The following is a 12,974-nucleotide window of genomic DNA, read 5'->3' as shown; positions in this document are numbered from 1 at the left end:
ATATTTTTGGTTATCCCTTTTTTAAAATAAATCTAAACGAAAAAAATCGTTAAGTCCATTGAATTTTTTATTCGACGTAAACATTTTGTTCTATAACTGTATTGTTTAAAAGCGCTAAACGAATAACTGAATACCAGATCTTGTCACCCGGCAATTGCTAAATTCTTTAAAATTTTGTTTTGTTATTTTACGCGTAAAAGTTGTTCCTCAAAAGGTCAGCTTATCAGAAAGTCGTGAAAGTCGTTATTCAGCCCTTTCATTATTAATAAAGAAGAGCAATAGCTCGCCACTACAGATTTGGTTCAACCGCCCGAGTCTTTTAGTGTAATAAAATTCCTCAGTTGTTAATAATTTAAAGTGACTCTTATAAATTAAATAAAACTTTTTTTATTACTTAATAGCATGTTGTTGTGTACATTAATGCAAAAAAAACTGTGTCAAATGACGCAAGGGCAACAAGAGTGTGAAATCAAGCTACCAGTTTGCTCTAGTTAACTAAGTTACTGAAGTATTATAGCTTCTAGAGTAAGAAAAAGCAGGTCTCCCGTTTTTGTCTCTATGTTGTTGTGGATTTATTTGATTGTGGTTCAAAAAAAATTTTTATTGTATAAGTGAACATAACGTAAACTTGAAAATACTTTCTAAAACATCACGATTTCGGGCTTGGAAGCGATTAAACAAATATTTTATTCTTATAAACACGAAAAAGTAATTCTGCAGACCTTGTTAAAATGGATTTTCTGACGCCACTTCCTCCTTTGGGATCTAAAGGCAGAATTACGTCAGTTGGTTGGCTGGCGGACCAGCAGGGAAGTAATAAATGATCGTAATGAGTAGTTTTACAACTGTTATTATATTACAAAACCACAATAGAGTCCAGAGCGGTCTCGTAGACCATGAACTAAGCTAAGCAATTGTGCTTTATGGTTTACTATAGGGGTGTTCTGTTTTCAGTAAGAAGAATCATCAAATAAACAAAATTTGATCAAATTTGAGTCAAAAAAGTATTATGAATCGATGATCTAATGGACGACGAAACTATAACTCATATTGACCTAAACGAGTTGAATCCTTAATCGTGATTCACTATTACTTTTTATAAAAATTCAACTTCGTTATTTGTTTTGATTTATATAATTGTATGTTCTTATAAATATGTAAGGGGAGTTTCCGTTAGAAGAGATTAATGTAATGTATAACATCTAAGCTGAGTGAGATTTAACTTAACAGTGTAATTTCTTTAGCATCTGTTTGTTTGTATCTACTAAACTTCATTCTAAATCATTGTACCGGAATCACATACTTATAGTTAAAAAATTTATAAGTAGGTTTATATTTAACAAGTCTGTGATACTAATCTACAATTAGTCAAGCATGTAGTGTCATGAATTAAATTTAAATAATGACTGGATGCAAATTTTCATGTATCGCTTTGTCAAATGGACACCTTGGCATAGTTAACGCATTTTTAGAAAAATTGTTGTGTTTCGATTAAGGATGCTACTTGCGTCTTTTAAATTGGCCAAGAGGTTTTAATAAAATGAAATCTCTGTAATTTCACTGTATGCTTCCACGACATCGGTCGTATGAACATGTGTATAGTGCGATGCTGTAATAACTCGAAGGTGACGTCACTTTCTTTAGTATCTTCGCCGTCCCTAGTATCAGTCGTTCGGTAGTTTTTACGCAATCTCGTTTTACGAGGATCAGTCACCTCTGGTCGGCTCCAGCCAACGGATTTACGGTATTATTCAGGTATGCAGGTAGTCGGTATGAATGGGAGAGGTCCCTTGCGGAAGACGTTCTCTGGTTCGTCCGAATTCCTGTCCGGCAAAGACATGGTCCATGGTCCGGTGGGCGTCGAATCGCGAGTCGGGACGTGGCGGCACCCATGCGATATCGACAGTCCCCGCTGTCAGCGCGCGAAGAGTCGCGGTAATCGTCGATGTCAAAGCTGTTGGAGGCGAATCAGGCGGATAAGCCGGCTGGGTCCGCCGCTGCCGCAGCGGCGGGGGGGACGCTCGCTTACCTTACCACTTCCAGTATCACATTCTAGTTACCAGCAGAGTTGATTGGCGATCGCGGTGTGCACCTGTATTCCAGTGACTGTGCGCGATGTTCGGATGCTCTTCCCTTATCAGCGGCTGAATCGATATCCGATATGTCTTCCGAACTGAAAAGCCACCCAAAGGCCCGTCTGTGCCACATCAAGAAGTGGGACCACTTCGACGGCTACGGGTTCAATCTGCACGCGGAGAAGGGCAAGCCCGGCCAGTACATCGGCAAGGTGGACGACAGCTCCCCGGCAGAGGCGGCCGGCCTGAGGCAGGGCGACCGCATCCTGGAAGTCAACGGCGAGAGCATCGCCAACAAGACCCACAAGCAAGTGGTGGAACTGATCAAGAACCTCCCGGACGAGACTAAGCTGCTGGTGGTCGACCCGCACGAGGACGGGATCATCCCCACGGAGCCCGAGCTCGACGACAAGCAAGAGAAACAGAACAATGACGTCAACAAGAAGGAGCAGGAAAACGGAACGCTCAATTTGAGCATGACGGCCGCCGAGCTGCGGGCCAAGTTGGCCTCTAAGAAGAAGTTCGACCCGAAAAAGGAGTCCATGGATTTCAAGCAGAAGTTTGACATCGTGCAGAAACTCTGAGTGAGCAGTGGTTCGCGAAAGACTTGCGAAACGTTTTTAAAATGACCAGTGCTTCGCTATTAAACAAGTGACCTTGGCAAAATCACGTTGAAAATTCTATTATTGAGTATATACAGGTGTTACATAAATAATAATGGTGACATTAAATGATGCGGAACTGTTCGCTACACGCGATCATTTTCCGATCAAAGAAGCGCTTTCGTTTCTCATCTCTCTTTTTTTTCGGAGAAAATTCAATCATTGCACGCTATTTCTCTTATCTGTTAATAACACGATGCAAAACAATCAATTCTACTTGTTAACAACTCGGTTCGTTGTAACATCGATTTTTCCCTGCAAAAAGTTTCGAGCATGCTTCAGGAGTTAAAACATTTGTGGGTTATCGTGATTCTACTATTAATTTTATTGGTTTGTACGAACAATGTATTATTAAAACTGACACCAAAATAATACACAACACAATGCAATTAACTGTTCAAATATGTCTTTGACTGTTAACTCGTCAATGCCAAATATGCGACGATAACACCAATTACGTTCCAACAATTGATTCGATGATATAATAAGATAAAACAATAGATTTTCTGTTATTACACATGAAAATAAATTACATGACCCGTGAGAACAAATCATTAGTTTAGTGAAATGTTAGAATTTATTTTTAGTTACAATATGAGATTACGACTTATTAGTTATGTTTATTTGAATGAATGGTTAGTACCCATTATTTTGTAAAATATGTTATATAATATGTGTAAAAATAAACGTATTATGAAAATCTATGTTTGATTGAGTCTCTCCTCCGTTACCAGTACACTTGGGACACGAACATCGTAATCAAGTCTTCTTTTTATTTGGGTGAAGGTTGTCCACAACATAGCGGAACTCTAGTCATCTTGTGACGACTCGGTTTTTCTATGACTCTGCACGTTTTACTCTTAAGTACCACTTACATCACATATTCATTTGTTCAAATTATATACTATTCCAAAACCTTACTGTTTTTAACTACCACTCCACCGGTACTATGTTAATTGCCAAACAATCATTTTCTAAATAAACAATGAATCTTGTGTTACGATCTATCGTTGCAATCACCCACAAAGAATACAGTCCTAACACGATTTTAACTTCGCTTTTTTTTACATGCTTGCATGGATTGTAGGTATACATTTTTCGCTTTGAATAATTATTTTGGAATTTCCTTGTATCTTGATTGAATTACCGTGTTAAAATTCTTAGAATGCGTAGTTGATGAACTGGAATTACAAAAATTAAACCCAACATGACGTACCTCCGTGTATCCCACACATATTACGACTTTTATTGATGATCTGAAGTAACTCCCCAAAATATTCTCGGAATATTAATATGTGAGGACTTTACACGTGTAAGGAAGCGCTTACACGGCGTGTAATATCTCATAAATTATTCTTCGTTGAAAAACTAGGTTATTATTCGGCATAAGTGTCATGATTATTTTAAAGTAGGTGGTTGTTTGTTTAAAAATAAACGACAACCGTTCTACTAGAATTACAACGAAACTACATAATTAAATCTTCTTACTTTTAAACGTCAAATTTGTTGTGTAACACAATGTAATGGAAGTCCCTTGTTTATGTGGTTCGATGGTTACATCACCGTTTGGTAATCAAACTTTCTGATTTTAACTTTAAATTAGAGGAAAAGGTGTATGCTTTCTTTGTGATAATTTAAATATGCATTAATTAGTGAGTTACACCATGCCGTGTTGACGTTTGAGGAGTTGGTAATTCCAAAATTTCCTAGAAAATACAATTCGTCTTACCAACTACCGCTGGGGATTTTAGAAATAAATATCGTAACAGCTGGTGACATTTAATTAATATATATTTCCGACGGACTATACATTCACTGGAAAAAATCGAGACGTAGTTCCAACATTATGTTTTCTTAAAATATTAATAAATTACTAGCTACGAACTGGATTGCCGAGTATGACCTTTATAGAAATTAAAAGTTGAGACGTCCCGAGATCTCATTGATAAATTTAAAAGCTTGAAACAAACGGTAACTCGTATGATGATGACCCTCGGTCGAGTATAATTATTAGAAGCGTAGGTCATAACTTCTCACTTAAAATTCACGTCCATATTAAATTCAAGGTAGTTTTATTCAGCGAAAAGTAATTTAATAATAGAGACTTGAGATAATTTAAAAGAATTTTTTGTTAGTGCTTGCTCGGGGCACATACGGCATTCCTAGATTTCCATCACCAGATTCCGAAGACTAAAACCAAGTGGGTAATTTTTTATTCTAAATTTAACACCTTCGTCTTCGCGTTTTGAAAGTCATTCTAAACAAGAATTTGTTGTTTTACATTAAAAACGGCCACAAATGAGTCTGTCATTTATTTTAAACATTAGCACTTCGGTGCTAACCAATTTGGACCAGACCTACTTCTCATAGCGCCATTTTCGGTCTTGACAAGAACGGGTGTTAAAAGTGCTGCCTCTGGCCAACCTCATAACCATAACCCTCTGAAACGTATTTATTTAGGCTAATATCTGGTAGAAGGTCGTTCGCAAGCGCATTTTTTCCATAACAGAAAAACAAGCTCTTCTATTCTTTTGCGTTGTACAAAAGTCAGCATAAATATGCATACTAATGTTTGTTTAGGCCACAGCGTGAAGAATGTGAAGATGCGCTGAAAAAATGAATTCGATAATGAATGTTCATCGAAGGTAAACAAGTCGTGATAGAAATGAGATAAACCTTGAGAATATTAACATAAGGTGAAAATGATGAAAGTTTGTTCATAAAGGTCTCATTGTGGTTCGACATGTTGAGTGACACGGACGTTGAAGACCACTATAGTCCTTCTGTTCGACTGATAAGTCTAGAGAGAAATGGGTCGAATTGTGGTTTTCAGTTGACTAGAGGCAAATGGGACCCTTATCCATGGGTGAATTCTGTGGCGGCTGGCACAGCCGCAGACTTAGCCGGAATCAAGTCTGGTGATTGCTTGCTGGAAGTCAACGGTGAAGACGTTTTGGGACGGAGGATCAGCGACGTTGCTGAAATAGTGAAATCAAAGCCTAACCAAGTTTCACTCTTACTGTGGAATGCCGGCGTCGATTCTCAATGTACGCCCGAGGTAAAGTAAACTTTTTAACAATTCTTTTCAGGAAAGACCCGCCCGACTTTCTTTTCAAGCGGTTTTACTTTAATTAGAAATTTTCGTATTCACTTGGCGTATTCTCTTTGTACTAAATTTTTAAATTGAGGGAATCCACCGTTTCATTAAAATTCAAACGAAGAACATCTACGTGATTCTAATTGTGTCAGTGCTTTAGATCATTTCTATTTACATAATTATTTCATTGTTTTATTGCCACTAATGAAAATTTTAATGATAAACATTCTCACATTTAGAATTACATCCGTTTTCCCTATCTTATCGGGTTTATATCCTCGATGACTGCATCTACATGGTCACCGCCATTTCCTCAAAATCCAAAACTTGTTGCTAATATAGAGACGAAATACGAAACGTCGCACCCTTTTTTAGGCAATTTGTTGTGGGCCGATGCCAACGAACCTACAACGATTATCAGCATGTATGTCTACGATCCTTGCGTTTTTGGAGTGTCCAGTTTGCCTAGACACCATCCCACCTCCCACCCACCAGTGCGAAAACGGTCATCTTATCTGCATGCGTTGTAGAACCAAATCAGAACGATGTCCAGTTTGCAGGCTCAGATTTAGCAGAGGACGATCTCTCCTGGCAGATCAGGTATAGAACCCTTTATCGAGTTCGACGCATACGGTGCCAAAGCTCATATTCCTACACAGACCCCTCCGAGTCATAAACTTGTCAATCTGTGTCGACTCTTTATAAAAATAATTCTCATTACGAGCAAAAACTGGTCAAGGTTGGGTGGTACAACGGTACTCAATTCTCGTGTGTTTTTTTAAGCAAAACAAACCGAACCAAATGATTTAAGTAAATAGTCTTTGCTCATATTTTAACACCAAGTCAAGATTTTATTGTTTGGACACCTAATCTCGATTTGCCTAGGTTTACAATGCCCTTGTGGACTCCTTCAACCTACGCGAAGAGCCAGCGGACGCCCGGAACGCGAAAATGCAGCAGATTTTCAAAATCAAGAACAAAAATAAAAACGTGCCCGAAATAAAGGTGACTCCGTCTCATGCAAATAAGTTTTTGGCAAGGATTGTCGGGAAAGCGAATTCGGTTGACAATTTAGCCAACCCAAAAATAGAAAATGCATGCGAAGATGGGTTTCTAAGGGCCAAGTCGCTTTCGACCCAGGAAATTTTTGCCTCGGAGAGTCCTGGGGTTTCTAGGGCGAATTCTATATCGAGACTGAGTCGAAATGACAAGAATCGGTTCCTTGATCCGGAGTACCGATCAGCGAGTTGTCACGGATCTTTCGAGACTTTGCACAGAGAGAGTGATGAGGAGAGTTTGATGTTTTATTGCCCGTTTATGGCCAGTTGTAACTGTGTAATTAAAGGTATTTGTTAAGCCTCAGCTATCGCAATGGAAACAACGTTTTATTTTATTTTATTTTAGGAAAAAATGTCATCGAACACTTCCAGCTGGTTCACGACGGGCCGTTAACCCAATATTTTAAGCCACACGTTAGGATTAATTTTGGAAAAATATTAGAAAACAGAGATTTGTGTTATCTTGTACAGATTGAGCGAAATATATTTTTTCTGAAAATAGAACTGGATAATGAAAATGAGCAGTAAGAACATTTCACGTGTTATCATTATTAGTGAAATCATTTTATATTAACAAAAAAAGTAGGTTAAAGTGTTCTATTTTAGGTCTAAAAATGAAAATGTGTTTTTGTGGACTTGGCTAATGGACACCGGGAGAGTTGCAAAAGAGTTCGATATGCAAGTTAAGGTGTTAATAGGGGATGAAAATGACGTCATACTGAGTGTTCGAAATAACGTGTTTTCGTTGAACAACACTCCGTATAACGAAATCAAGAAGCTAAAAAAAGGAGTCTTCTTTAACGCTAAGTCAATAGACACTGTAAACTTTTCGGTTAACGATATCATTTTTGACATAAATATTTTAAACAGTGATTACATGTAAATACGGTAGGAGATTTTTATGTAGCTGTGATATATTCTATTTAATTTTCAATCTGTATGTACTTTTGATTATTTATTATGATATTTATTACTATTTATTTGTCACTTGTTACTACTATCCCAATATAATTTACCACTCATTCAGTGCGAATTATTCAACCAGAGAGAATCAAACATTAGAGCAGTAGCTCAGATAACGGAATTATGGTCTGCGTTACAGTTAACCCTATAATTTAAATTTTTTCACTTTTGCGCTATGTATAAGAGGCGGATTTTTATCTGCACTTGTTTTAAGAGCTGACCATATCAGTGGAATGAACTAGAGCTATAGCGCACATAAGTCACGCCTACAACCACGAGTATGATTAGCAATTTTTAACCAAATTTAAATTTTAAATGCAAGCCTACCCATTTGGCGTTAGAATAAATTTAAATAAAATTCCAGAAATTAAAATTTCATTTCGTAGTTCCGCTAAATTCAGTTATAAAAAATTGGTTACTTTTAGTATTGTTCCTATAGGTGTACATACAAAATAAATTGTTGTTCCTACGATATAATATAGTGTAAATAAACTTTTTATTTTACCTGTGGTGCTGCGAAAATACGGGTAATTACCGGTGATTATTCATACTTACCACGTTTATCACATTTACAGCAACATATTATTTTACTAACGTTAAACCCCAATAAAATTTTGTAGCAAATCTGCTAGCGGTAATACTGATGAGAGTAATTTTACTAATCTAATTAAAATCACAATTTCCATTAAAATCGGACATATTTTCTACCACCTAATTATCTTACCCCGCCTTTCCCTACTTAAAAAAAGCTACCAACCCCCATTACAATGCTTAACAAAAATGTGTGTAAATACAAATTGCATCATTTTTATTTCACCACATTAAATCAGAAATTGATAACATCCAGATAAATCGCTCCGCCAGGTATAAAACACCTGCAATAAATACCTTTACAACCATAAAGCTGCGAATCTAAATTAATTTTTCCGGCTTAACAGCTAATTTTGATAAAACCTTTTATGTGTTCCGAGTTAGGGATTTCCAGTTTGCCCCAGTATCCCGACGTGTCGCTGTGTTGGCACCATTGCATCATCCGCAAATTTTGAGGTTGTGTTCGATGCACCATGAGTGCGGAAAATATGTGATATGTTAACTTATAAAAAACAGGTGTAATACGTATATTTAGCAAACAAATTATCGACATGCCGGTGCAAGAAATCCCACGTGTCCCGGAAACCATCAACTTTTCCGAAGAAGAGGAAAAAATCATAAAATATTGGAAGGAAATCGACGTGTTTGAGACATGTTTGAAACAGTCTAAAGGAAAACCCAGGTAGGAGAAACAACGAAATGGTGACACAAATACTGAACTTTTTTTAGATTTTCTTTCTACGACGGACCACCATTTGCGACCGGTTTGCCGCATTATGGGCACATTCTTGCTGGAACGATCAAGGATGTGGTGACACGCTATTCCCACCAACAGGGTTTCCACGTAGAAAGAAGATTTGGGTGGGATTGTCACGGTTTGCCTGTAGAATATGAAATTGACAAGGCTTTAGATATTAAAGGCCCGGATGATGTAATGAAGATGGGTATTGACAAATACAACGCCGAGTGCAGGAAAATCGTGATGCGCTATGCAAGAGAGTGGGAAATCATTATAGGACGTATTGGACGATGGATTGGTAATTTGGTGATTTTTATTTTCCATTTAGTAATACTGGGTTGTAGATTTTAAAAACGACTACAAGACTTTGTATCCCTCATTCATGGAATCCGTGTGGTGGGTTTTCAAGCAATTGTACTTAAAAGGTCTAGTGTACCAAGGAAACAAAGTCATGCCGTACTCTACAACATGCAACACCCCTTTGTCAAATTTTGAGTCTGGTCAGAATTATAAAGACGTCGTGGATCCCGCTGTCACCGTTAGTCTACCCATAGTTGGTCACAAAGATGGCGCTTCTCTTCTCGTGTGGACCACAACTCCATGGACTCTCCCCAGTAATCTAACAGCTTGCGTTAATGCAGCCCTTCAATACGCACTTTTCGAACAAGTTAGCACCGGCAAACGCTACATCATGCTTGAATCTAGAATAGAAACAATTTTCCCACCTGAAGACTACAAAATCTTGAACACATTCCCTGGGAAAGAATTAAAAGGGTTGCGATATATACCCCCATTCCCCTTCTTTGCACACTTAAAAGATAAAGGTTTTCAAGTATTGAACGACGATTATGTAACCGCGGAATCCGGTACTGGCGTTGTCCACCAAGCTCCGTATTTCGGCGAGGACGATTACCGCGTTTGCCTGAATGCCGGTATTATCACCAAGGATCAAGAACCAGTCTGTCCTGTAGACGCCAGTGGTAGATTTGTCAAACCCGTTGTGGATTTTGAAGGTTTATACGTCAAAGACGCCGACAAGAAAATCATCGCACAATTGAAAGCAAGCGGTCGTTTAGTTCACCAATCGCAGGTATTGGAATTTAGGATGTTGGTAACACTTTTCTGAGTTGTGTTTTACAGATTAAGCACAGCTATCCATTCTGTTGGCGCTCTGACACTCCGTTGATTTACCGGTCGGTACCATCATGGTTCGTTCGAGTTGAACATATGACGGAAGAACTGCAAAAAGCTAGCTCTGACACCTACTGGGTACCCGATTTTGTTAAAGACAAGCGTTTTGGTAACTGGTTGCGTGAAGCGAGGGATTGGGCTATTAGTAGAAACCGGTATTGGGGTACCCCTATACCTATATGGATCTCACCAAAAGGGGACGAAATTCTTTGTATTGGCAGCATTGCGGAACTAGAGGAGTTAACTGGTCAGAAGATCACTGACCTGCATAGAGAAAGCATTGACCATTTGGAAATTCCGTCGAAAATCCCCGGCAATCCCCCACTGAAACGAGTACCAGAAGTATTTGATTGTTGGTTTGAGTCGGGCTCTATGCCTTACGCGCAAAAACACTACCCTTTCGAATTTGTAAAAGAATTTGAAGAGTACTTCCCTGCTGATTTTATAGCAGAAGGTATAGACCAGACCAGAGGGTGGTTCTATACTCTTCTTGTAATATCAACAGCGTTGTTTGGTAAAGCACCATTCAAAAATTTGATTGCTAACGGGTTGATTTTGGCAAGTGATGGTCAAAAGATGTCCAAAAGAAAGAAAAACTACCCAGATCCTTTGGACGTAGTTTCGAAGTACGGCGCAGACGCTTTGCGTCTGTACTTAATTAATTCACCGGTAGTACGTGCCGAAAACTTGAGATTTAAAGAGGAAGGAGTGCGTGATGTTCTGAAAGATGTATTCCTACCTTGGTATAATGCGTTCCGTTTCCTTCTACAGAATGTAGAGAGTTTCGTGCAAGAGCAGAATCAACCGTTTTATTACGTTGAAGGGAGTTTTACTCCCACTAATATAATGGATCAGTGGATACTTTCTTTCACCCAGTCGTTACTAGACTACGTACGCAAGGAAATGGGTCTTTACCATCTATACACTGTTGTTCCTAGACTCACCAAATTTATAGATTACTTAACCAATTGGTACGTGAGAATGAATAGAAAACGTCTAAAGGGCGACGGCGGAGTGGATGATTGTAAGACCGCTCTTCTAACTCTATTTGAGGTTCTACTAAACATCGTAAAAATGATGGCACCATTTTCGCCTTTCCTATCAGAAACCATGTATCAATATTTGAAGAAATTGATGAAAACATCAGCTGATAGTGTCCATTATTTGATGCTACCAACGCCCAATAACTCTCTTATAAACAAAGATATAGAAAGAGCAGTTGCTAGAATGCAAAGTGTTATAGAACTGGGACGAGTACTCCGTGATAGAAAGACCATCCCAATTAAGTATCCGCTACCGGAAGTCATAGTAGTCCATCAGGATCCTCAATACATCTCAGACATACTATCTTTGAAAGACTACATCCATCTTGAACTTAACGTCCGTACTATTAATACCACAACTGATAAGAGCAAATATGGAATCACTCTAAGAGCAGAGCCTGATTATAAAATTTTAGGAGCGAGGCTCAAACAAGAACTTAAAGTAGTTACTGCGGCAATCCAAGCTTTGACTGATGTCGAAATTAACGAAATGGTTAAAGCTGGATATCGCGTAGTCGCGGGTCAACGTATTGATATATCTGAGGTCAGATTGATCTTCAAGTCTGAGAGTATCAGCACTAGTCAGTATGAAGTAAACAGCGATAACGATGTTCTCATTCTTTTGGATGTAACTCCAGATAGTTCAATGCAGGACGAAGGTACAGCTAGGGAAATAATAAATCGTATTCAGAAATTGCGAAAGAAAGCCCATCTTGTACCCACAGATCAAATATCAGTATTCTATAAAGCCACTGGTGATATTGATAGAGTCGCTAAATCTTACGCCGAATTTATCGAGAATACTATAAAAGCGTCGTTCAAACCTCTCGACGAAAAACAAGGTTCTGATAATTTAATAATTGAAGATTCTCAACAGTTGAAGAATTGTAGCTTGCAGTTGGTTTTGACTAAACATGTAGACGTGATAATACCTACCAGTAAATGGGTAAATATTCAGCTGGTCGGTGTTGAAGCTAGATTTTGTAAGGGCGCCACCAAAGCTTTAGCACTATTGGAAATAGGAAATAGCCCAGTGACACTCCAAGAGTTGCGTTCGTCCGTTTTTCGTTTGTTTGGAATTGATAACTGCAAGTTGCTGAAAAACAACGGAAAGGAAGTGAACGAGCAGGATTTGCAGACTTTGTCAGGACGAACGATTTTTGTCGTGCCTGTAAATAAAGAAACCGAGTTGCCTGAAGTTGACGAATTACCGTTTTGTAAAGTATTTAATTTCGTGGAACAAAACGTTAGCGGAACTCTGATTCTGGAGAATCCTGCAGGCGTGGAAAATTTGAGCGAGAAGGATTGTAAAGATATTATCAACCAGTGGGTGAAGGTTGCTAAAGAAGTCAAATAATTTATGATTGTCATTTTGTAATTTTTGTTTTGATTTTTGCAGAATTTGCGTTGAGTTTCATTATTTATATTTGTATTTTCGTCGACTTTCAATAAAAAAAATTAATTGTATGTGCTTTAATTTCGTGGAAACAATCTTATGAGATAAATTTCAATTAAGATAAAAAGTAATCTGATATTTGCGAGGAATGTATGTCGT

General features: G+C 38.2%; 3 protein-coding genes across 3 annotated transcripts; all 3 read left to right on the top strand.

The window, feature by feature from the left end:
• Positions 1 to 1,809: 1,809 nt before the first annotated feature.
• LOC135141571 (Na(+)/H(+) exchange regulatory cofactor NHE-RF2) lies at positions 1,810 to 3,437 on the top strand. The gene has a single exon (XM_064072795.1). The coding sequence runs from the start codon at positions 2,162 to 2,164 to the stop codon at positions 2,657 to 2,659; it is 498 nt and encodes a 165-aa protein (XP_063928865.1). The 5' UTR covers positions 1,810 to 2,161; the 3' UTR covers positions 2,660 to 3,437.
• Positions 3,438 to 5,033: 1,596 nt separating this feature from the next.
• LOC135141624 (uncharacterized) lies at positions 5,034 to 7,914 on the top strand. Its single transcript, XM_064072892.1, has 5 exons — positions 5,034 to 5,795; positions 6,210 to 6,434; positions 6,720 to 7,179; positions 7,239 to 7,416; positions 7,499 to 7,914. The coding sequence occupies exons 1-5, from the start codon at positions 5,481 to 5,483 to the stop codon at positions 7,773 to 7,775; spliced, it is 1,455 nt and encodes a 484-aa protein (XP_063928962.1). The 5' UTR covers positions 5,034 to 5,480; the 3' UTR covers positions 7,776 to 7,914.
• Positions 7,915 to 8,747: 833 nt separating this feature from the next.
• Positions 8,748 to 12,886, top strand: LOC135141253 (isoleucine--tRNA ligase, cytoplasmic). Its single transcript, XM_064072180.1, has 4 exons — positions 8,748 to 9,128; positions 9,176 to 9,483; positions 9,530 to 10,275; positions 10,326 to 12,886. Exons 1-4 carry the CDS (start codon positions 8,998 to 9,000, stop codon positions 12,774 to 12,776), a joined length of 3,636 nt encoding a protein of 1,211 aa, XP_063928250.1. The 5' UTR covers positions 8,748 to 8,997; the 3' UTR covers positions 12,777 to 12,886.
• The last annotated feature ends 88 nt before the right edge of the window (positions 12,887 to 12,974 follow it).

The sequence above is a fragment of the Zophobas morio genome, unplaced genomic scaffold (genome assembly GCF_036711695.1).
Source record: "Zophobas morio isolate AGI-343-1 ecotype UQ-CSIRO unplaced genomic scaffold, CSIRO_AGI_Zmor_V1 ptg000044l, whole genome shotgun sequence".
NCBI lineage: Eukaryota > Metazoa > Arthropoda > Insecta > Coleoptera > Tenebrionidae > Zophobas > Zophobas morio.
The sequence above is the reverse complement of the archived record's forward strand: the minus strand, read 5'-3'. Positions and strand labels throughout refer to the sequence as shown.

What these genes read in the sequence shown, in the direction of transcription:
- LOC135141624 (XM_064072892.1), top strand. Translation starts at nt 5,481, where the DNA reads ATGTTGAGTGACACGGACGTTGAAGACCACTATAGTCCTTCTGTTCGA. An exon ending in ATTCTCAATGTACGCCCGAG is followed by an intron (nt 5,796 to 6,209) that starts GTAAAGTAAACT and finishes ACCCTTTTTTAG; the next exon opens with GCAATTTGTTGTGGGCCGAT. An exon ending in GATCTCTCCTGGCAGATCAG is followed by an intron (nt 6,435 to 6,719) that starts GTATAGAACCCT and finishes CGATTTGCCTAG; the next exon opens with GTTTACAATGCCCTTGTGGA.
- LOC135141571 (XM_064072795.1), top strand. Translation starts at nt 2,162, where the DNA reads ATGTCTTCCGAACTGAAAAGCCACCCAAAGGCCCGTCTGTGCCACATC.
- LOC135141253 (XM_064072180.1), top strand. Translation starts at nt 8,998, where the DNA reads ATGCCGGTGCAAGAAATCCCACGTGTCCCGGAAACCATCAACTTTTCC. An exon ending in ACGTATTGGACGATGGATTG is followed by an intron (nt 9,484 to 9,529) that starts GTAATTTGGTGA and finishes ACTGGGTTGTAG; the next exon opens with ATTTTAAAAACGACTACAAG. An exon ending in GTTTAGTTCACCAATCGCAG is followed by an intron (nt 10,276 to 10,325) that starts GTATTGGAATTT and finishes TGTGTTTTACAG; the next exon opens with ATTAAGCACAGCTATCCATT.